Source organism: Callospermophilus lateralis, chromosome 17 (genome assembly GCF_048772815.1).
Source record: "Callospermophilus lateralis isolate mCalLat2 chromosome 17, mCalLat2.hap1, whole genome shotgun sequence".
NCBI classification, from domain to species: Eukaryota; Metazoa; Chordata; class Mammalia; order Rodentia; family Sciuridae; genus Callospermophilus; species Callospermophilus lateralis.
Window position 1 is genome coordinate 72,118,726 of NC_135321.1, and position 25,166 is coordinate 72,143,891.

Genomic DNA, 25,166 nt, shown 5'->3' on the forward strand with positions numbered 1-25,166 from the left:
CTGGGGGAAGTGCTGAGACATCAGGCAGGTTAAGCCTCAGGGCTACAGGATGGTGGGAGACATGCCATGCACTGAGCACAGCCCCTCCATGCCCGTCCCACATCCCTGCCCTCTGGGTGCCCACCTACTGTGAACCACCCTCTGCCAGCACCCTCTCAGTAACATACCTGCACTGCCTTACTCACAGGTTTAGAACTCTGGGTCCATCTGAAGTCAGGTCTCTATTTATATTTATGGTGGTACTGAGGACGGAACCCAGGGCCTTGTGCATACAAGGCAAGCACCTTACCAACTGAGCTACAGCCCCAGCCCTTGAAGTCAGGTCTTTAAATAAAACAAGTTAAAAAGACTAGGGTCCACATGCCATATGCCAAGGAGTCATTTGACCCTTCCCCAAGAACTTTCCTACATCCCAGGAAGACAAGAAACTTCTAGAGAAACCCTGGAACTCTTCTCATCCCTGTCTACCCTGGCAGGGCCTCCCCATGGAAGCCTGAGAAACTGGGAGTGACTGGCCTGGGATACAAGAAGCAGTTTCTGGCACAGCTCCCATCCTGTCAACCCTCAGCATCTCCACTTTCTCATCCAGCATAGGAAATGGCTGGGTTGACCAGGTTCTGAGGGGTTGGAGGGTGGAGATATCCCCCCAATGCTATCCCAACACCTACCAGCAGGTGGTGCTGTCTGCCTTTGAATGGTAAAAGGCAGGCCACCTGTTTTCCAATCTTGGGATCTGATCTCCTCCAGCCTGGGAGGGGTGTAAACACAGAGTGGCCTTCAGACTATCCCAGGACCCTCATAATAGGCAGTGTGGGGGATCTACAAACTTGAACTCTTTGTTATGAGCCTTACAACACAATTCAGGACTTATCCACTGGACCTGAGTTAGCACTTGTAACTCTTGGATCCCTTTTATCCACAAAGCTCATTCCACTTGGTCCCTTTGCTCCTGAGCTTCCTTATACTCACAGCAAAACTAATTGAACCTACCAGGTTTTCACTAATAGCAAAATTAGAAAGAGCCTACAGAACTGGGCTGCTGGGGCCAGGCCAGGCAGCGACAAGAAGGGGAAGGACTGCACACCCTCAATGAACGTCAGCACATGGTCCCCGCCAGGCATGTTCCCACTTGGGCACCTGCCCACGAGACGCTCGGGAAGCTGAGGCACAGACAGCTGGGGACCTTGATGCTGCAGGTCCTTGTATCTCTCACTCCTCCTTCTCACCAACTTGAGCCATATGCCAGGGATGGACTGGGGCAGTCCTCCCCAAACCCTGAGTTGCACTGGCCCCTGAAGATGCTGGACACGAGCCCTGCCAGGCCAGCAGGGCTGTGGGCCTCAGGCAGGGAGAGGTTGAAAAAAAGGAAGGGTTGTGGGTGCTGCAGTTACCTGGTGGCGAACATGGCACGCAGCGAGGAGAAAGTGGCCGCGTCTTCCTTGAGGGCCTTGAGCTCGTTACGTAGCTTCATCATGGTCTCAGTCACCATGGCCTTCTCATTCTCATACTTGCTCTTCAGGTTGGCAAGGGCCACTTCAGCCGTCTAAGGGACAGACAGGTGCAGGGCGAGTAGGTGAAGGGTGTGAGGCTGTCCTGGAAATGCTTTAGGTTCACAGGGGCACCCTGGGTCTCAGGTGTACTGCATCCACAAAGAACATTACCTGGGAGACACCTCCTTCCATGGACCCCTGGGGACAGGCTCCAGCAGCCATGCCTCATTTCAGTTTTCCTCATTGAGTTCCACTCACTATCCTCACCAGTATAGGAAGACTGTGCACCCCACAATCTGCCTTGGGGATCCCACAAAGTCCACATGGCTCTCTCCAGGGCAATCAGGCTGGGTCCTCACATTTTACTTCCACCTCAGAGCTGGTGGAAGGCGCTCGGCGGTAGTTTTTACTAGCCAAGCTGCTCTGGTTGAAGGGACCCTCAAGTGTGCCCGCCCATTCCACCCTCTAGCTGGGAGCCATTGACAGGCAGAAGGCAGGAGCTTACACTGACACAGAGTCAGTCCTATCTTGTGGGAAGCCCAAGAGGCCCTGCAGCAGGAGGAGGTTGGAGACCAGGGTAAGAAGCGTTCACCAGGCCAGTCCCATCTCACCTGCTTGTTAGCCTTGAGCACAGTGCGCAACGTGGTGATCTGTTCCCTCTTGGTGCTGAGCAGCGACTTCAGCTTGAGGATCTCCTCCATGAGCGCCTCCTTGTCCTTGTCCACAGCAGGGCCCAGCTCCTGAGAGGCAATGCGCTGCCGGGACAGCTCTGTTGTGCGGTCCACGGCAGCCTGCAGGTGCTTGATCTGGTCGCGGATGATAGCAATCAGATTGTAGATGTTCATGGGCTCCCGGCGGGGATCACTCAGGGGTGACGGCAGTGAAGAGCTGGGTGAGGGGCTGCTGTCCCCAGCTGCACTATCTGCTCGGCCCACCTCTGTGGCCAGCAGCCCCTTGGGCAGGAGGATGGGTGAGCGGCGCCCGCGGCCCTCGGGGCTGGTGCGGCCAGGGCTGTTGCGGCCGGCCCCACCCTGGCCCTCGCGGTAGTAGTCCAGCATGACACGGTTGGGAGTCTCATTGTTGCACATGCACACGTGGTGGTAGAGATTGGCCAGCTCCTCACTGAAGGTGACCAGCTCATCCTGGGCCACGCTCAGGCTGCCCTGCGTCTCACCAGCCACATCGCTCACCTTCTTCAGCTCCTTCTCCAGCCGGGCCAGTAGCTCCCGATCCTGGCGGCTGGCCTTCTCCAGCAGGGAGACCTTCTCGGTGAGTGCCTGGCCCTCAGCCTCATAGCGGCCTTTCTCCTCTGCGTGTTGGGCCTCAGCAGCCTCGTGTGTGCTACGCAGTGCCTTGAGCTGCTCACGGAGCTCACCAGCCTCGGCCACGGCCACATGGTATTTGCAGGCCAGGATCTCGGGCCCATTGATGTCTACTTCATAGTAGTCACCATCCTCGTGGCTATCGCGGTCCTTCTCATTATCCAGGGCTGTCTGCCGCTCCTTGCTGGCCTGCAGGCGCCGCAGAGCGCTCACGTTCTCTGTGAGGCGGCTCACCTTCTCATGCTGCTCAGATAGGGCTCCCCGAGCTTGCTCCAGCTGCTTCTGCGTGTCCTGCAGTGTGGTCAGTAGGCCCACCTTCTCCCGTTCCATCTGCAAAGGCACAACAGCAGGAGAACCTGTGAGAGGACTTCCAGGGTGGCCCAGCAATACATCCTGGTCTGTGCCAGGATGGGCCTGGGGGTTCCCTGACCAGGCCTTCAGCAACATGCAGGGTACAAAGTGGACAGAATTTGCACTAGATCCTCAGAATGCTCCCATCCCCAGCAATGGTGGTCATCCCTGAGGGCTCCCTCCACCCCTGCTGAAGGAGAGTAAGCTCAGAATGCAGAGCAACAAGTTGGCAGAACAGGTTGATGGGGACTCTCGCTGCCCTAGCTCTCTGCTCTGAATGACAAGGGCTCTGCCAACTGTCCTGCCCCACACTGTGGAAGGCACCTGATTATCTGCTGCATCAAGAGCAATCTCCCAGGAGATAAGCCCACACATGGCCCTGTTGTCACTGTGGCTTGTGGTCTTTTGGAGTGAGGGGACATGTAATACCTGCCAGCATTATGCACTTCACCGGGACACTATATGGGTACTGAGGAACAATATGAGCAAAAGGTGTCAAACCTCACCTAATAATCAGGAGCCTCCTTCTTTGGGACTCCACTTGGTTCTACTGGAGTTTCAGTCATGCTAATGACACCATTTAAAATCAGTGGGAGTAAATTAACATTAGTGAGGTGCCAGGAGAGCCCAGCTGTGGTGGTGCGTGCAGATCTGCCAGGCCGGGGGGGGGGGGGGGGGGGCGGGCTGCCTGCTCACCTGCACCAGCTGCTGCTTCAGCTTCTGGATCTCAGAGATGTGGAGCTCGCTGAGCAGGTCAGAGACGAGGCTGGGGGAGGGGGGTGCCAGCCCATCCTTCCTGGGTGTGGATGTCTTATTGTCCAGTGATGGCTTGGCCAGGCCACCGTGCTCAAAGCCATTGACTAGGGCCTCGGCATCATTGTTGGGCTCGGCAGCAGTATCATCACTGAACTTGAGGCCATCCAGGGAGACCTGCAGGTGGCTGGTGTAGAAGGAGTCATTGATGCTCATGTAGTGCGACAGCTCCTTGCGCAGACTATTCTTCTGCTCCCGCTCTGTCTTCAGTGTCTCTAGAGCCTCCTCCAGCTGCCGTTCTGAAATCTCCTTGAGCCGGATGGCGTCCTCTAGCTGGCTGTTCAGGTACTCAGTCTCCTCCTCCAGGCGCTTGATCTCATGCTTGAGGCCCTCAAACTCCACCTGAGAAAGAGCATTAATACTCCCCGTCAAGGTGACTTGGAGGCCCTGCTTAGGTCTGACAGATCAGTAGAATGTACCACAAAATGTGAGGTGACCCTGATGGTGAAGCACCATCCTGCAGAGGAGGCAGAGGCCAGTGCCATTTACTCCATCAAGGGATGTAGATGCCAAGAGCATTCCAGGGCATGGGACGCACATGCACAGAAACACCCAGCCCACTAGCAGGAACCATGAGGGTGGGCAACACCAACGCCAGACACGGGCAGCCTGCGCTGTTATGTCCCTGAGAACACGCATCTATGCTGCCAAATTTCTACAAGGTTTCTTAAAAATATCACCAAGTGTGTTGATTAAAATTCTACAAAATTGGGGCTGAGGTTGTGGCTCAGTGGTAGAGCGCTCGCCGAGGATGTGTGAGGCACTGGGTTTGAACCTCAGCACCATATAAGTAAAATTAAAATATTGTGTCCATCTACAATTAAAAAAAATCTATAAAATTACTTAGTTAACATTAATAGCCAACCAAGGATCTTAAGGCACATAAAATATATACTCCTATGTGTGCTATGGCTATTATTTCAAAATGAAGGAACTGAAATTCCCCTGAAGGAGAATGTCTCAGCACCAAGCCCTCAGAACTGAAGGTCCCTGGGAATTAGAGGGTGGGTGGAAAGCACAATCAGTCTCATTGATTTGAAAATGTATTTGCAGTGAACAGGAAAAGAGAAGACATAAACTGATGCTTAATGTGAGGAGTCAGGACATCTAGACAATTTTTTTATCCACTTTTGGGCAATTTTAAAAAACATGCCTTAGTCTATAATATTTTTTTCAAAAACAAACCAAAAAAAAAAAAAAAAACCAATAAAATGAAGAACTGAATGAATCCATGGGTTCTGGACAGGACAGGTGGCATCGTACTCTAGGGTGTGCTCACAAGAGGTGGAGACCTGAACCTCAGTGTCCAAAACTGGTAGGGGAGGAATGCTGGGGAAAGGGGTGACTTCATCAAAGACAGGGTCTCTCCCACTCGCAACTTCCTCCTCAGATGCTATGGGCTGCTTCTACAGACAGTAATGACCAAGGACCAAACGATACCCACTCGTGGACAACTGCTATTACCACATGCAGGCATGAGCTGTCACTGCAGAACAGGGCCTGTGAGCTGTCCTTACAGTTCCTGGGGAGCATAATCTGCTCCCCACTTGCCTTTGTAAACACAGACTGTGGCATAAACACACAAGCTGCTCACCCAGGATATAAATATTGGGCTACTGATAGTAACACCTTCTGCTGAGAGGAGCTGGATGGGAGAGGGGTTCTGAGGAAAGCAGTCCTGAGCAAAGTTTAGAATTTCTTGAGAAAAAGTTCTCTGCAGGGCTGTGGCTCTCAGAGAGGGGGAGGCACATTCAGGCCTTGAGTGGTCCCCAGAGCCCGGGCACCTGTGTCATCATAGAGAGGGCCCTCTTCATCCCTGCCGCAAGTGGAGGCATGGCAATATTTCAGGCATCATGTCAGCACCCGCGAGGGGACAGAGCCTAGAGGGTTCTGGTGCCACCACTCTATCCTCTCTTGTTCTCTTCCCTACACTTCAGCCTGGCCGACGGTCAGCAGACACTGCAGCCACAGGCTTTGTTTTGTGGCCCTGGAGAGTTGAGGCTCTCTTGGCTGCATCCCCTGCCTCCACTGTAGTGTGCTGGTTCTGGGCCTCAGGTGCGTGGAGAGAGAAAGGAGACAGAGGACAGGGGTGAGCGAGAGGGCAGAGACCCAGAGCTGATCTGTGTGCCCACCCACACCCTCTGACTCGCCTGGTTCTGTCTGAGCACAGACACTTGCTTCTGTAGGCTGATGTTCTCTTCCTCCAGCTCGGAGTAGTCCTGCAGCAGGCGGGCCTCCCGAAACTTGTATTCCTTGATGTCATCCCGCAGGCGGCTGCGCTGGATCTCCACATTCTGGTTGATCTGCCAGGGCAGTAAAAATGTGGGCATGAGTGACCTCTGTGGCCAGCCCCACCATTTTTGCCTGTAAGTGGCATAAGAGGAGCTCAGTGTAGGCAGACACACATGGCACACCATAGCACCAGGAGTTAGGATCCAGTCCCTTGGGCACCAGTGTGGCCACCTGACAGGGAGAAGCAGCCCAAGGCAGTATGGTGTGTAGGGAAGAGCACATGGTCCTGAGTCAGATCCCCTCAGCCCTTCAAAGCCAAGGAACCCCTGGCAAGTGACTCAGCCTGCTCTGAGCCTCAGCGCTCCATCTGTAAGATGGGGTCATCCCGTTGGTGGGCTAGTAAATGCTGATGCTATGGCACACATCTGCTCAAACAGTTAACCTATAGAAACAAACACACATCCACACAGAATCCTGAACACAAATGTTCCCAGTCAAAAGGTGGAAGCAATCCAAACATCCATCAACGGGTGAATAAGTAAACAAAATGTGGTCTATCCATATAATGGAATGGTATTCAGCCAAAATAAGGAATGACGTCTTGATGCTTGCTACAACACGAATGAACCCTGAAGACATTCTACTGAGTGAAAGAAGCCAGTCACAAGAGGCCACACGTTGTATGAATCCATTATATGAAATGTCCAGAACAGGCAAATCCATAGACAGAAAGTGAATTAGTGGGTGCCAGGGGGGATGGGACTGATTGTGAATGGGGTTTCTTTTTGAAGCGATAAAATCTTCTGAAGTTGACTTTAAGGGCTGGGGGTGTAGCTCTGTGGTGCAGGGCTTCCCTAGCATGTACAAGGCCCTAGGCTCAATCCCAGCACTACACAAAAAATAAATAAATAAAGGACTACCGAAAGGCCCACATCTGTAAATATTTGCTAAAACTCCTGATCCCATACTGTAAGTAGATAAGTTGCATAGGGTGTGCATAATCTCAACAAAGCCTGTTCTGGGCTCCAAGTCACCTGTGAGGAGTCAGAAAGGGAGAGGCCTGCGCAGGGCTCGGGTAAACATGAGGCAACCCAGACTGCGGGAGTTCTCAACCTGCTAATGCCCACATCACGTGCCTGGAACCACATGCCTCCACCTCAGCCCTAAAGATGCTCGGGGCCAGGTGTTGGTGATGGGGGCTGCCCTGGACGCTGCAGGGTCCGCTCAACAGCTCCCTGAGCTCTGTCCACCAGATGCAGCCCCTCCTGCACTGTATTATCTGAAGGTGACTCCAGACACTGCCAATGTTCCCTGGGTGCAAAATCAACACCCAGACAAGCCTCCATCCCCTCCCTGCATTCTACTCCCTTCCTGTCCCCTGCTCCTAGTGCCCGGGTGGCATCCCCAGGCTAACAATGCCCCTGCTCCAGAGCCCTTAACCAGAAGCCCTGTTCCCACCCTGGACCCAAAGCTCTGTCCTCACTGATGCTTCCCACTCACAGTTTATGTGGGATTTGCTTCTAGTCACTTTATCATGCGTTCATCTGAAGGGCTCACACCTTACTGATGAGACTTCAAGATGCCACGCAGGCACACACAAAACAGCAGCGCTGGGTCAGTATAATGAAACAGGACCACACAAGAGGAAGAGAAAGAAAGAAACAAGGAAGGCCACGGAAGGGGGAGTCAGGATATAAGATCCACTGAGAAATAAATGCTTACCACTCAGAACAAAGATCATATTTAAAATTTATGACAAAGCGACACACAGCCCTCTCATGAGGTAACCCAAGGAGGCACCAGAGCCAACACCAAGAGAAAGGGACAACACACAGAGAGGAAGAGAAGGCCAAGTCTCACAAAACCTCAGGCAGGAGGAGAAGGCGGGTGAGGCAGGTGCTGGGATGGAGGGAGAGAAAACAGCCCCAGCACAGCCACAGGAAGGACCACAGGCCCCTCTCGACAGCCTGGAGGTGCCATGCAACCAAAGCACCAGGCTCTTCATGTTCCAGGGGGGCTCAGGCCCCTCTGCCAGAAGTGCTCCCCAACCCCTGCCCTTTCTCTGCTAATGCTCATGGCATGCAGCAGTGCTCAGACAGGTGGACATGGCTGGCTGCTCAGGTGGAATGGGGGCCGAGAGAAAGGTCCTCAGTCCCATCAACTCCCCAGGTCTGTGCATCAAAACTGGTAGACCTAGGAGATCCTCTAGGTGGTGAGAGAGAAGGGCTGGAGGTGTTTTCAGGGGAGGGGCAGAAAGACGGCGAGCTGCCCAACTGAAGACAGCAGCAGATGGCCAGGCTGGAAGCCTGGTAACACTAGGGACCCCAGACACAGGGAGTACTGCACTGCTGTGGCCCTGTCTGTGCCATCTGTGCAAGTCCTCAGCACTGTCCACCAGCCTGGCCATGGCAGAACACTCTAGAAGCTCTGCCTCTGCACCATCACTAGGCAGGGAATCCAGGGTGTTAGCCATGACAGAGCCTTCTGCTGGTCAAGAGTGTTTGGGCCCATGCAGGCCTATGGGTAGGTGGCCCTGTGGTAAGACACAAGAACACAGAGGCATACACAAGTCACGCACTGGCCTGGCAATACCACATGGCAGTGAGGACACCCAAACACCTGCATTTTCATTCCAGGGCAACCATGCTTCCTTCCATCCCTGACACACCCGCGTGGGCAGCAAGATTCAGCTGGCCTGCTGCCTGGCACCACCACCCAGCACACACCCAACTGCAGAGAGCTCAAGCAGGCTCTGACTGGCCACTGGAGGGTTAGCTTTCCCCAGGTAACACCTTGTGACAGGTGAGCTGGTGTGACATCAGCACAACAGAGATGCTACAGAGCACAGGCTCTGCTCTGTGAAGAACTACACTGGTTGGGTAGGGCAGGGGCACGGACTTAGACCCAACCAGCTGGGTTCCATCCCAGCTTTCCCTTCCTTGGAACCACCCAGCAAGAGCCAGTATGCAGGGGTATTGGCTATCCTCCTTACTGAACCCCCAGAGTCCCCAACCCCACCCACCCAGGACACTATGTCTGCCCTGATGGCACAAGGCAGCCCCGGCAGCTCTCTAGGCCTTAGTGTATGCACGGGGCCCTGCTCTCCCTGCCTGCATGAAGTTCTCTGGCCTCTGCTTCTCCATCTGGGAAATGAGGCCATGTCCCTCTCAATCCTGTCCAGAATATTCCTAAGATGCTCATCCACCTACCAGGGGCCCCGAACCCCCCAGAAAGCTGACAAGATGTCCACCTCAGGTCCCCCACACAGCACAGACATCAGGAGACAGAACCCCAGAGCCACTTCACATGCCTGTTTCCTCATGTGTGACAGGACACTGGTAGGGTCACCAGGATGACCAGGTCTGAAGGATCAGACACAGGTTTAAGCATGTTTGGTATCATGAAGTTTCACATGTTCTCAGAGGGTGCTGGGTGTGGAGGAGGACAGACACCTAACCAGTAGTCACTGGGCAGGGTGCGGGGATCAGAGAAGCTGTCAGGGGCAAGGTAGTGGGTCAAAAAAGGGCAAACTGAGGGCCCGCAAGACCAGTGGGTGGAAGACACAAGTGTGCCCTCTCCAACCCATGAAGGCACAAGCCTCAGGCACTGAGAGAGGACAGTCGTGCCATGGCCACAAAGGAGCTTAGCAGTGGCTCAGACCAGGACACAAAAGCAGCAGAGAGACAGGAGCTGAGAGTGGCTAGGAATGGGGGGAGTCCAGACACGGGGCGGGGGCGGGGGGCCTTCCCAGCCAGGTACACAGGAGGCCAAGCCCAAGAGGACAGAGTGCCACAGGCACAAGGACCAAGGACAGAGGTGGGGACCCAAAGAAATGAGGGCAGGGGTACACAGGGAGACTCAGGATTTCCTTCTGAGCCACGAACAGGAACAGCAGCCCTCTCCCGCCCCTCCCGTCTTTGACTCACTGAACTCATTTCCGGCCCAGCAAGGGTCTCCCAGCCCTCTCTGCTGCCAAGGAAGGCGGTGTGATGTGCTGGACTGTAGAGAGCCCCTGCCCACCCCTGCACTGGCTTTGCAGGACAAGAGGAGCCAGAATAAAAGGGATGGCAGCAGGGGCAGATGTGGCTAGTCTCCCCCTTGGGATGGCCTCATCTCCCACCCTCACCAGAGCAGCACTTACCAGGGAAATTATGTCACCACTGTGGCTAGAATCTGAGGGCTGTCCCCCAGGTCCAGCTCCTCCCCAGGCCCCCAGAGCTCACTGGCCCCAGGGCCAGTGTCCCCAAATTCCTGGATGCTGGGCTGCGAGCTGCCTATGGGGCCCTGGCTGCTGCACACCCTGGTACCCCATGATCTGCTGACCTCTTGGTCTTACAGCTACAGCAGGCCCAGGGTGGGGCTCTCACAGCTAAAATAGGCCCAAAAGTCCTTGAAAGATATGGGGTCAAAGAAGACGGGTGTCCCCTGAAGGGCTTTAGAAACTACATGGGTACACAGGTGGGAAACTGAGGCTGACCCTGAAGACAAGGCTCTGTCCAGGTCTTGAGGCCCAGTGAAGAACACAGCTAGTATCCACCCATCTCCATGGGAACCTGGAGGCTAAAAGCTCAGGCCACAATCAGGACTGCAGCTCATGTGGGAATTTCTGTGTCTGCTGCTGTTCCTGGTGACAGAGTCCCTGGCCTAACCCGGGACGCCCAGGTCTGTCCACACCCTCGCCTTGATCATAGGGACTCACCACTGCCAGGCGTCTCCCAGGTTCTCAGACCCATCTTTATCCCTATGGCCACCAGACCACAAATAGGACCATGGCTCCTCCAGGGTCCTCACTAAGGCCTGCAGCTCTCTCCTTTGACACCACCCTCCTCTGGTGCAGGCCTACCTTCCAGGAATGGTCTCGCCCTGAAGAAATAAAACCTTCCCCAGGTAAGGGAGTGCCCAGTGAGGGGAGCACACTGTGGGCACCAGACCTGGGCTCCACAAAAGGCTGATCACTTCTCTGGTCTGGGCCTTCTCAGGGCACCTGCCTCACCAGCAAGGTGGACACAACCCAGATGCTGAAGTGCTCATGCCTTCACCTCTGAGCTGTGGGGAACAAGACCAGAGGAAAGGGGGGAACCTGGAAGAAGTCACAAAAGCCAGACAGCACCAAGGCACACCTGCCATGCAGTGCCACTATCACAGGTGACAGACAGTACCCCCCAACCAGCAAACCTCCTTCAGCTCCTGGGCCACCGATGTGAGGCGCTCATTCTCTGACTGCGTGTTGGTGAGGACGTTGCGCAGCTGCTTCAGCTCCGTCTGCAGCTCCAGCACCTTCCGCACATAGTACTGCTCCTTGGAGGCCGACTCCTGGATCAGGCTCTCTTCGCGGCTCTCACCATCTGCAGCCACCTTCTTGTGGTTTGTGTGCGCCTGTCCAAATGCCTGTATCAGGAGATAAGACACTCATGACACTGCTGTCCCCGGACCACAGAACCAAGGAGAGGATCTCACTGCAGGAGAGCAGGCCAGGGGTGAGGGCCTCAGTGTGGGAGGTGCTGTGTGGTGCGTGTGCGAGCCCGCTTCACCATAATGAACACCAACAGGGTCTTAGGAGCAGTGTGGACAGTAACAGGGTTCTGGGTTCAGGACATCATGTAGACAAGTGTGGCAGGATCTCCCTCTAAGTGGGACCAAGTGCCAGGCCTCATCCTTGGGGCTGACATGGAAGCTCCTGAGATCCATCAGGAGTCAGACACCATAAGCCTGGCTGATCCAATGGGGAACAACCCCAAGGCTATCCACACAACCCTGACTTCCTCCCCACTCCAAATGGGGAAACCAAGGCTCAGGGAAGTGCACTTCCCACCCCCCACAAGAGGTAAGGAATCTTCCCACCCAGCCACTTAATGCTGACCCATCCCCCTTCACTTGTTCTGAAAGAAACCTGAGCAGTCAGAACCCCAGAAACCAAGGATGGCAATGGGGTAAAAAACAGCCAGAGAGCCCAGCACAGTGTGTGCAGACCCAGAGGTGAAGACACCATTGTGTCCCAGACAGAGAAGCCCTGGGGCTCAGAGAGAAACCCCTAAGTAAGAGCAACCAACAATGGGCCGGCCTAACCCGGGACACCCAAGTCTGTCCACACTCTGAGGTCAGCAGCTGTGCCATGCCCACACCCGTCCTAAGGACCCTGGCCAGCCTAGTCTCCTGTTTTGTGCCCCTGTGAGGGGCCAGACACTCAGCAGGTGTCCTCCCTGCTCCCTCCTCTGTTTACAAGACACCAGGCCCACGGCATGAAACGAAATCAAGAGAAGGGCTACTAAAGAGCAAGAAAATGGATGATTTTTTTTTTGGGGGGGGGGGTCTTAAAAAAGAACAATTTCTTCCTTTACTATTTATCGTTAAGTCTAGGAATTCAGCCCAAGAAAGCAACTGGGAGAATGTACAAAGCTGTGTTACACAAGGATGCTACCAAGCAGGTGACTTCTAACATCCATTAATTGAAACAGAGGGCAACCCACTTCCCTCCCGACAGGGACCAGCGAAAAGGTCTGGTCTGAGCATCAGGTTCCATGGGGCCCAGAGTGGAGCCAAGAGGAGAGGGAAGACAGGCCCACCTCAGGTCATCACAAGGACAGAGGACCCTGCCTGCAAGCACACCCAGGAGCAGCCACGTGCTGTATGTCCCATGTTGCGGGGAGCACTGGAACGGACCAAGAGACACTACAGCCCAGTAAGACAACCAGGGATGGCTCTGGGACTGCATGGGGAGGCCTGGGGCTCACACTGTGACACGCCTACAGCAGATCTATGGATGTTCATGTCATCCATCCTTTCTCAAGGGGACAGGGGCATGATCACCTGCCCTCAGCCCAGCAATGCTCTGTGCTCGTCTTTGTGATTCCTGTTCCGCACTCTCATGCCGGTCCCAAGAAGGGCCCAAGTAACAAAATGCTACATTTGCACAGCACCTGACCCAAGCTGGCTGCCCAGTGCAGGACACGGGAAGGGAAGCTAGACATGGAACTGGCCCCAACCCAGGGCTTCTGGCCTGAGTGACAGTTCCCGCCCCAAGTCCCTCATTAGATAAGGGGTGGCTGTAGGCCACAGGCCAGCACAGGGCAGTGCCAGGCCAGCAGGGTCTGACTTGCATGGATTGGATGCCAGCACCTGTGCAGCTCGGGACACACCCACAAACTTGAAACTGGAACTGCAGACATCTCAGAGGCTTTCTTGGAGTGCGATGGATACACGCTGTGACACACCGGTCAAGTCCAGGCCTGCCGACCTGGACCTTGAATCTCCTCTTCCATCCAAGCTCCCAGCCTGGAGCCTTCGGGTACACCAGATGGCTTTGCATACTCAAAGTAACAGAGCCTCTAATTCAGAGATGATGGCCACAGGGAACAAATCTACTTCCTATGTGAAAAATTTTTTTAAAAAACTGAACAGTGATGGAAATAATATGAATGAATAATAAGTAGTGGTTTTATCAGGTCATTGGCACCAGGTAATGAGTGACAAGATGATAGAAGCTACACAATGGTCCTCACCCCACAGGAGAAACTTCCCGGTCATGGTACAGAAAAGTTGCCTGGGGTGGGGGGAGGAGTGGTGGCCTGTGGAGGGGGAGGGGGAGCTGGACGACAGGAGGCCGGGCAGAGGAGGCAGACCTGTGCACAGAGGAGTCTTCAACAAGGATGGTGGGATGGTCAGCACAGGCTGAGGAAGCCAGGAGAAAGGACACACAGGGGCCAGAGGGAACAATCCCCACCACTCACAAAGTCTGAAAACAAGAGCCAAGTTCCCACCAGAACTGGCCAGAGGGAGCCCTCCAAGGACTGGCAAAAATCAGTCAGGATTAAACGCTGCTCTGGTATGGCACAGCAAAGGATAAAGACAAACACTGGGCCGGCTCATGTATCTGTAGTCCCAGCAACTCAGGAGGCTGAGGCAGGAGGATTGCCAAGTTCAAGGCCAGCCTGGCAACTTATCAAGACCCTGTCTTGAAATAGAAAATAAAAAGGGCTAGGGCTGTAGCTCAGTGGTACAGAGACCCTGGGTTCAAGCCCCAGTAATGTCAATAATAATAATAACAATAATTAAATTAAATAATAAATAAAGACAAACCCTGAAAGAATCATTGTTTCCTAGCCACTACATCATAGAACAAAGCTGAAGAACCAGGTGAGATCCACAGCAAACCAAGCTAGGGAAGAAACATCAATGAATAGCACTGAGTGGTAATGTGGCCATGGAAGGAGTAGCTGGGCCGAGAAGTAGGGTACCAGAACCAAGTCCCCCAAGTCAAGAGCTGGGGAAGGTACATCATGCTAAGCAAGGACAGAAGATTCAACAGAATCAAACAGACCTTCTGAGGAGAAAAATAGGTATTAACAGCGGACCCACTGTGCAGAAGAAGATTAACTCTGAACCCTGCCCAAAACTACCCTAGGAAACTACCCAAAATTAAACCAAACAAAACTGAGTACCAGTCAAGGGTGGGACAACTTCAAGGGGCCTATGGCATGGGTAACTGGAGAAACACAGGAGAAGAAAAGGGGACAAAGAGAAAATATTTGAAGACAAAAATGACTCCCGCCCAACAAATAGCTTATAAATTTTCCAAAATTTAATGAAAATTATAAACCCATAAATATCAGCATCTTGTCAACCCCAAGTACAACATGAAGACAATTATACTGAGGTTTGACATAAAATTGTCCAAAGCCAGTGACGACAAAAATACTAAAATCAGGCAGAGAATACATGCCTTACAAAGGAAAAAAGAAAGGATGATGGCAGATTTCTATGACAAGCCAGAGACAACGGAGCAATATCCTAAAAAGCACAGCAACTGCTAACCAGACCACTACCCCCAGAAGATGTTGCTCAGAAACAAGGTGAGATGAAGATTTCAGACACACAAAAGCCGAAAGAATTTACCAACAACAGACCTGCTTTACAAGGCATGGAAGTAAAATCCCTCACGTGGAAGAAAAATGGTACCAGACAGAAATCTAAACCTACAAGGAAGAATGAAACACACCAGAAATGGCTAACTTTGTTGGTCAAAGTAAAAGACTTGTTCTCATTATTTAAGTCTCTTTAAAAGAAAATTAAATTAAGATTCAATGCAATGCCTATCAAAACTCCAAAGCCACTTTTTTAAGAAGTGGAAAAGCTAAATTTAAAATTCACATGGAATTAGAAAGGTCCTGGAATAGCTAGAAGAATGCTGAAAAAGTAACAAAGATGGAGGGCTCATAATTTCTAATATTAAAACATAAAATGAAGCTATAGTGTTTAAAACAGTGTAGTAATGGAATCGCAATAGACACAGAGACCACTGGAACAGACAGCATCCAAAAATAAACCCTAAACATATGCTCAGTTGATTTTTTGACAAGAGTACAAAAATAATTCAATGATAGAAAAATAGTTTTTTAACAAATGATGCTGGGACATGTGAATATCTACATTAATAAAAGATTTCTATAAAATCCCCAAATATTTAGCAACTAAATAACACACTTCTAAGTAACCCATGTGTCAAATGATAGTATTGGGGCAGGGGACTGGGAATTGAACTCAAGGGCACTGGACCATGGAGCCACATCCCCAGCTCTATTTTGTATTTTATTTAGAGGCATGGTCTCACTGAGTTGCTTAGCGCCCCTGCTGAGGCTGCCTTTTAACTTTCAATCCTCCTGCCTCAAACTCCCAAGCCATGTGCCACAACACTGGCCCAAATGAAAGTATTTTTAACTAAATACAGATGAAATGTAAATAAGAATTTAGGCATGTCAATAAACAAGTACTTAAGATATTTATAAGACTAAATGCCTACTATAGAAAAAAAGACAGGCTGGGGGTTGTGGCTCAGGTAGAGCACTCACCTTGCACATGCGAGTCCCTGGGTTTGATCCTCAACACCACATTAAAAAAAAAAATCAATAAAATAAAGGTATAAAAAATTAAAAAGAAAAAAAAAGACAAGTCCAATGACTTCAGTTTCCATCTTTAAAAAACTAGCCCAGGAACCACAGGCACAGCCTGGCATCTGATGAGTTCTGTGAGGAAAGGTCAGCTGACCCAGTCAGAACTGTACTCTGCAGCTGGTGCTTGTGCATTCACTTCTTCCCTCAGTTGCTCAAAAAACGTACGGCAGCATCAGTGGAATACTAGGACACAACTTTGCCTAAACTCCAGGACCTCTCCTAATCTAGTGTGGGACTACAACTTGTAGGAACACTTAGGAAATCAGTATCTACTAAAGCTAAACATGCACCTGTTCTCTGATCCAGCATTACCACTCCTAGGCATGTACTAGAGAGGAACCCTGAAAAAAACACATTTATAGGAACATTATTTACAAAAGGCCGTATCAGGGGCTGGGGTTGTGGCTCAGTGGTAGAGTGCTTACCTCACACGCGTGAGGCACTGGGTTCAAATCCTCAGCACCACATAAAAATAAATAAATAAAATTAAGATATTGTGTCCATCTACAATTAAAGTAATATTTTTTTTAAAAAGCCTATACCAGCAAGTTTCCAAGTAAACAGAAAAAGGATCAATGAATTGTGATATATTCATGCAATAGAATACTATGCAGAAATGAAAAATGGATATTGCTACAGACAACAGAGATTTATTTCCTATGATATAAAGTGAAAGATAACAGAAAACTATAGTATAAGCTGCATGTACTTTACATACAGATCTGTATAAAGTTTCTATATAAAGTTTCAATAGGTAAAGCTTACTTAGGTTGTTAGAAGTGACCCTTTGGGACAGGGAGGGTCAGTGCCTGGAGGACACTTGAGAGATTTAAGGTCTTAATTCTTTTTTTTTTTTTTTAAGAGAGAGTTTTTAATATTTTTTTTTATTTTTTTTTTTTAGTTTTCGGTGGACACAACATCTTTGTTTATATGTGGTGCTGAGGATCGAACTCGGGCCTCACGCATGCCAGGCTACCTCACGCATGCGCTACCGCTTGAGCCACATCCCCAGCCCCTTAAGGTCTTAATTCTTGATCTGAGGCTTGTTGGGTGAAAATACATGTCTGGGAGCACTGAACGGTTCAGTCACTCATAGGGGCATCCCTGTTCTCTTGCTTGGCAGCTCAATTCTTCACTGGGCAACAGTTTAGCACAGTCCAAGGTTTTGGTGTTGGGTAGAAGAAAACAGCCTGAACCAATCAGACTGCCCCTAAGGCCACCGGTGGGAAACCTGCCCCGCCCCCAACAGCTGGACATGAAAACTACCAGGAAAAGCATTCCCTCCACCACTTAAGTGACAAAATCTCACCACTACAAGCCCAGGACCCTGACACTTCAAGAATTTTGCAGTTGGCAGAAATTGCCAGAGCTTCTCATCCAAAAGTTGCCTTCCCAGAGACAGGTGACAGCTTCACCCAGGATTTCAGAGCCGACTTGAGGTTTCAGAATGCGGCCGCAGGTATGCTTCAGGAGGCTAGTGAAGCGGACCTGGCGGGTTTATCTAAAGACACCAATCTGTGTGCCACCCACATTCACAGCCACTATCATGCCCAAAGACACCCAACTGGTTCGCTGGATACGGGGAGAGAGTTTAAGGGAAAACAGTTTTTATGGAGTTGTATAGTACACTCTATAAAATACTTTGATTTATACTTTGCCCCCCCCTCCACCTTTTTGGTAAGAATCTGCTAATAATATATTGCATTTCCACTTCAGTCATTCCATCTTCCACTCAGGATGAAAGCTAAAAGTGACTGCTCACAGACCTCAGGAGTGACAAGTTGCTAATATGCAGAAAGGATGGTTGATGTTCTTGCTTCTCAGGATGCGTGTTTCTATGTTTTAATGAGTTGTCAGGTAGCTATTAAGGTACTAGAACTGATAAATAAGTATACAGAGTCCTTTTGCAATAAACCTGGTTAAGACTTGATACAAGTGTTTAACAAGTGGGGCTGTTAAGTTTGACCTTACATCCCTGTGACAGAATGTGGGCTTTTCCAAGAGTGAAGATACAAGTCTTAGCCACAGCATAACTAAGAGTTTTTAAAAAAAGATACTTGGCTGCCATAGAATACACTATGTACATCTTAATAGCTATTTTATATATTATAGTGTGAACATTTTTAAATTACATGTTTTATATTCACATAAAATAACAAATAAAATCCCCTTCTGATTTATGCTCTGTATACTTTTCCTCAATAAAAAGTTAAAAAACTAAAAGCCAGAAAACAAACAAATGAAACCCAAAGAAAAGAGCCAGATGCAGTGGCACATACCTGTAATCACAGAGACCTGGGAAGCTAAGACAGGAGGACCACAAGTTCAAGGGCAATTGGGCTGGGAACAAAGCTCAGTGGTAGAGGCGAGAAGTCCTGGGTTCAATCCTAAGGGGTCAGGTGGAAGCTCAAAGCTCTTGCCCTCCTGGACTACAGGGGCGCACTCATCTGGGCTGTGAGGAGGCAGCACCTTGGTGATGGCTCCGAGGGGCTCTATGGAGGGTGCAGCTCTTGACCAGAGCTGCTAGTACACACCCTGCCCACTGTGCTGAAGCTGCCCAGGTTCAGCAAGATCCAACAGGGCTGGAAGAGTCCAGGCATGAGGTCACAGCCAGCCAGGCGCCTTCAGGAAGGAGCCTGCCCACGTTTGCTCCTGGCCAACATGCATGCCCCCTCCCCACCCCCTGGGATGCTGGTCTTTAGTCAGCCACACCCAGATGGACGTGATGCAATCATCTGTGCCTACAGGGAGCCAGGCCAGCCATGGCTAGGGAGGCTGGATCCTCCCTTGAGACACGGCCACAGGACACGCACTGGGCCTGATGGTCTCGGAATAGAGGAGGTGCAGGGGCAAGAGATGGAAGGCAAGCTCCAAGACAGAAAAATAAATCACAGGGGGTCTGGGGGCAGGACTTGAAGATCAACATGGTGGAAGAGGTGGATGAGGGAACATCATAAGCAATCACATGGGAAAAGCACCAGGAGTCCTTCTGAAGGCAGTGGAAGACAGTAGGAAGCCTCGAGGGCTTGGAGGTGGAGGAAAGAGCTTGGGCAGGAAGGAAAGCTACACCAGACCCCAGGGAGGCCAAAGGGGAGAGTCAGGACAGTGGGGAGCAACAAGGGAACAACAGCACCTGACCTCTGCAAACATTGTGTTTCTATGGCCTTCCTACTTCACCTGTGGGGCCAGCCTGTGGGTCCCCAGCACACAAGGCCTGGAGTCTCACTCAAGCTCTGAGTCCCACTGCAAGAGCTCCCAGCGGGTCCAGTCGGGGCCATCCAGGCCGGGGCTATCCCCTCCTTGCTTACCCTAAGGGCTGTCTGAATCACACAAGTACAGGACAGATGACCTCATCTCTCAATGACAGCAGTGTCTGTGACCTGTGGAAACCACGGCGTGATGACAGCGGCTGCTGCACAGCAAGCACAGCCTGTGAGCTAGGCTATGGTCCACGGGCACCGAGCACATGTGCCCACCTTGCATACAGAGAAACTGAGGCACAACAGAGCTTAGGGCCTCGCCAAGGATATCTGGTCTGGCCACAGTACAGAATGACGCAGTGCCACAGTAGGGGCCTGACAGAACAGGGCCTTAGGGTCACATGCATGAGGTGAACCCAGCATCCCCACGCCCAGTCCTGGGCAGGCGGCACGGTCAGCATCCCTGCCACCTCAGCTGGTCCATCACTGAAATAAGCTGCAGCATAGAGATGAGTGGCCATGATGGGCACCAGTTACAGTGTGCCTCAACTTCCCATCTGTAACCTAGATAATAATACCTCCAACCAGTGATCGTTGTGAGGATTTAGTCAGTTAACAACTCACTTACAGAGCCTGTGTGGCCTCCACACCAGCAGCCCCACCAGCCCCACCTGGCCCCCAACAACAGGAGGCTTGAAATACAAGTTCAGGGAGTCACACACTCCCTGCTCTCCTCTGCCTTCCATTTGAACCCCAGAAGGAGTCAACTCCCCAACAGTCAGCACATGTCTGACTCAGGATGTGGCCAAGGTTCTCATCACTGGACCCCAGTGTCAACATGCTGAGAATCCCCCTCCCCAAACGACCCAGGTCAGGGGCAGCAAATGAGAGCCTGGATGGCTCCAGAATGAACTGCCTGATGGCCAGGCCCCAGCCCACACCAGATGCTCTGGTTCCCACTGTCCTGAACAGAGGCTGAGAGCCAGAAACAGAAGCAGAACAAATACAGAAATGGTCAAGGGCTGGTAAGTGCTTCCTGCAGTTTAAAAGCAGGACCTTACTGGTTTCAAGACTCTCACACCAAGATGCCTCCTTCAGTTTTATTTAGGGGACATCATTGACCATCTAATAGCTGTGTTTCCATAGAACAGGTGGCAGCAGTTCTTACCCTCTCATGATTTTGGCATCTGCAATGCTCCAATTGTCTCCTGCGTGCATCTCTACCAACCTGGAACAATTCGTTTGCATGCTACTTTCTATGGTCCATTACATAAAATCTGTAAGCATATGCTGGAAAGGCGGCATCCCGTACTTACCCTGAGCCTGGTGCAGAGGAAATGAAGGCCGCTGATCAGAGTCTGGGGGATAGGGAGGTGCCCCAGATGGAGGAAACAGTATAGGCAAAGCACAGAGGTAGAGCAAGGTGGAGCAAGGAGAGCTGGGTTCACATCAGGGCCTCTCAACCTCCAGACAGGAATCCCCTCCCCTCCTCCTTGGCCACACCAGGCGGACCCCAGCCTGACAACCTGCTGTGCAGGAAGTATCCTTTCCTGAGCATGTCCCAGTTGCCTGCAGTCACATCATTTGGGCTCCTGTCCTGGCTCTGCCACTCACCGGGTGAGCACCCCTTGCTGTGCCCCTCTATAAAGCAGGCTACAAGGCTGTTGGGCATAAGGAAGGTCAGCTCTGTCCCAAGGAAGCATGGGCACTGGCTCCACACTTTGTTACAGTCCACTTGTGAAGACTAACAGGACTTGAAGAGCAGTTCCCAAGTCAGTACCTGCCCCTCTCCACTTGCCACATGGTTGGCCTGTTCCTGCAAGTCCCCTCAAGGCCACATGCCAGAGGTCCTAAACATCCTTGCTGTCCACCTGCACAGAGGAGATGCCCTGCTCTGCAGAGTGAGGGGCTGCCTGGCTGTCTGACAATGCCTACTGAAACAGTTTCTTCGTTTAAAAAAGAAAACCACCCACCCTCTGTCCACTGTTGAGAGCACTGTGGATACTGCACAAAGAGAGTGTGCCTGTCCCAGCCATACAGGCTGACCCTTCAGTCTCCAGACAAACCTGTGCAGAGCTGGAAACAGGTGTACGTCAGACACTAAACACAACCCCATCCCCACAGACACACTGTCCACAGGAAGACCTATGCCAACAGGGCAAGAAACAGGCTTCCAGGCAGGGCTGTCCCAGGAATTCTTTCTTCCTAAACCAGGTTGGTCATCTGATGTAGCAATCACAACATTTGCCAAGGCAGGGAACTGGCCTCAGCATTCTGATGAGGAAAGGCTTGTTCCAGGAAACAGTTTACACAATGACGCTGGGATCCCTCCACTCCTTTGTCAGGGTTGATTCAATACCACTCACCCACAGATGGCAAGTCCAACACTTGTTCCTGAAAGGCCACCATGCCTGAACCCAGGATGGGCCCACCTTCCTGAATGGCTGGGCCTGGGAATCCCAAGAATCCCTGAATGGCACCATCCACCCACCCTAGCACCATCTGCTTGGGTAGGGCCCACGCACCACCTGCTGGTGGACCCACTGCTAGACTCCTGGTCAGGGCAGGGGAAGCAGGGTAAAGATGCAATCCTCACCTATTTCTGATTCCACAGGAAGCCAAATGGCATCAAATCTTATTACATTCAAGATGGGACTCAGGACTATTAAGCTGATAAAAATATAAAAAGAAACAGTGCATTAACACTATTTCTATGAGATAAATAATTTACAGCATTAAGAGATTTAATTCACAATCAAAGGTTGATCAAACCTTTCATGACCCAAAGAGCCTAGTATACTATACAAAAGTGTCAATTAGGCAAAGAGCAAGAAATCTGGGATCCCCACAGTGACAGTGGCAGGCAACTGGGACTGGTACAAACATAGAAGACAACACCAGGACTGAGGACACAACCTTCTTTCCAAGAAAATTTCTTTTTTGGAAGAAAATGATATCAAAAAGGGACACAGAACATCAGAATAATCTAAAAAAGAAACTTCACTTTCATGTATGTGCACCACACAAGAACAAAAGTAAATCTACAACTGTTTTAAAAAAGTAAACATTAGAGGAAATTATGTTAGCCTGCACCCAAACATGAAAACAAAAATGACCTCTTAAATAATGTCTCTATCAGAGACAGCACACAGAACAAAACAACAGGAAACTGAGTAAACAAAAAATAGAAACGTATCATATCAAAACTCAGGGATCACTGCCAAGAAGTCCTGTGCTGAAGGAGTGGCTCTGCACTAAAAATAAATATTAATGATAAAAAGAAACAGTGCATCTATTCAGGGACTTCAGAAACTGAACAAGGTAGCAAGGCCAAGTCTCACCAAAGGACAGGGACACAACCAAACCCAGAAACAAAAGACTACAGCAAAACAACTGTTGGCACATTTTGGCCACTAGTGCATCCAAATCAGTAAATCCGTAAAAAGTACACATCCCTAAACCAGGTAACCGAACACTTACGACTGTGCGGTACCACAGGTATGTGAGGACTGAGCCACCGCATCTCTCTGTTCCACCTCCCATCCCTGGCCAGAGCAAGCAGCAGCAGGCCTGTCTCCCAGGACAGCAGAGCCAAGGCATGAAGTGCATGTCCAAGAGGAAGCCCAGGTGCCAGGCCGCAGGGTAGGACTCAAACCCAGGCCCAGTGTCCCTGTCTCTACCACATCCACTCAAACAATGAATGTTCTCCAGATTTCAACCCGTCTTTCCTTCCAGAAGGTAGGATCGAAGACCAAACCAATGCTGAACATGGAAGCAAACCACTGTAAATCTCATACAGAGAACCAATATTCATCTTATCAGTTACTCCGTGATCAGAAGATAGATCTTGCCCAGGAACCAAAAAACAGTAAGTGAATTCAGTTTTTTTAAAAAACCTGGATTTAGCATCTGCTATGGAACAGAACAGACCAACAAGCATAAGTAAATCATACATCAGAAGGCAAACTACCAACTTTTCTGCCACAGACAAACATTTAAAAACAAATTCCCTCAAATTTGATTGTTAGGTAAGGACTACATAACAAAAAAGAGCAATTACATTTATAACTTTACCTCAAAAAAAAAAAAAAATGAACCCCTAGCCATTAATTTGACTAGAAACATGATTTACTCCCAAGGAAATTACAAATACACTAATGAGGAAGGCTATACTTAATAGCAAGGTAAGATTATTCCTCAATGGAGTTTATTCCCTGTGGACACCAAAGCTGCAGAGCTGGAAGGAAGCTGTTTCAAATCTTTTGGAGATTACTTCAGACTAACAGTGAAATCTACCTAGAAGATTAGTGAGCAAAGGCCTTTCCCCCTTAACTCCATTTAAACATTTTTAAAAAGACATAATCCACATACCATAGTATCCACCCTGAATTAGCACCAATTCATTGGTTTATCATACATTCAGAGTTGCGTGACCATTATATTAATGCTCCCTTGTCACTACCCACCCCCCCAAAACAGCCCTCTCCATTTCAGTCACTCCCTAGCTCCCTTCCCCCTAGACTGTGACGCCACTAAGCTATCTTTTGTCTTGATAAATTTGTCTATACTAGACAGTTCACATAAATGTAATCACACAACCTGTGGCCTTCGGTGACTCCTTTCTTCCACTTGCCATAATGTTTCTGCAGGGTGTGTCAGTATGTCATTCCTTTTTTTCGACTGGATACTAGTCCATGGCATGGACAGACCACATCCCATTAATCCATTTAATCATTTGATGAATGTCTGGGCTGTTTCTATTTTTTAGGCTATAATGAATCGTGGTGCTATGAATTTGCATCTCTAAATTTTTGCACAGATGTATATTTTCAATTCTCTTGGGTATATACGCCTATGAGAAGAACATGGTGTCTCTTCAACTTTTATTTTTTTTAAGGAACCAAATTGTTTCCAAAGTGACTACCCCATTTTACATTCCCACAGTAGTGTAGAGGGTTCCAACTTCTCCACATCCTCACCAGTACTTGCTGTCATCTGTCTTTTGATTAGACCCATCCTAGTGGGTTTGAGGTGTCTTCTCATTTTATAATGAAATTATTAGTAACAATAAAAGCTACCACTCTGTATGTCTCATAAAATATATTATTCTGCCTAATTCCTATCTCAAATTTCTGAGAATTCATGCTTCCATTTTACTGAGGAAGAAACTAAGGCTCTCAGCTGAGGCCATGAAAGGGCAGAGGCTCAGCTGGAATAGAGCTGTCCCTGCCCCCTTCATGCTGGCTCCTTCCACTGCACAAAGGGGTCAGAACTGCTACCTGAGGGCAAAGGGAGCCATACCCTGGCTATATCAAGGGGTCCCACATCAATAAGAACATGACAGCCAGGCACGGTGATGCATATGTGCAATGCCAGCAACTCCAGAGGCTGAAACAGGAAGATCATAAGTTTTGAGTTCAGCCTCGGCTACTTAATGAGACCCTATCTCAAAATAAAACAAAAAGGGCTGGGGAGTCTAACTCAGAGGCAGAGTGCCCCTGGGTTTAATCCCTAGTACTGCCAGAAAAAAACAAACAACCAACAACAACAACAAATGGCAGATGTCCAACAAGAGCACTGGATGAAGGTCCTGACAAGTTCATGTCAGAAGTACTGGAAATGATCCATGAGGAAGACAAATATCACCACAATGAGCTACTGCTACATGAATTGGGATGGTTAGTATTTAACCAATGACAACAAAGGCCAGCAGTAAGGACAGTGAGGACGGAGGCTCCTTCACACTGCCCTGCTATCTGGAGGATGGCCCATCATCCATGCCCAACAGACAGAAGCACTCTCCATCTGCAG

The 25,166-nt window shown here is 50.3% G+C and overlaps 1 protein-coding gene across 2 annotated transcripts in view; it reads right to left on the reverse strand.

The window, feature by feature from the left end:
• Bicd2 (BICD cargo adaptor 2) overlaps positions 1–25,166 on the reverse strand; it is a 47,610-nt gene that overhangs the window by 4,674 nt on the left and 17,770 nt on the right. For both annotated transcript variants that reach the window (XM_076837351.1, XM_076837350.1), the window contains exons 2-6: positions 11,384–11,596; positions 6,127–6,279; positions 3,860–4,318; positions 2,102–3,142; positions 1,392–1,543 (exon numbers count right to left, since the gene is read on the reverse strand). In XM_076837351.1, coding sequence (XP_076693466.1) covers positions 1,392–1,543; positions 2,102–3,142; positions 3,860–4,318; positions 6,127–6,279; positions 11,384–11,596 — 2,018 coding nt within the window. The remainder of the gene's footprint in view (positions 1–1,391; positions 1,544–2,101; positions 3,143–3,859; positions 4,319–6,126; positions 6,280–11,383; positions 11,597–25,166) is intronic.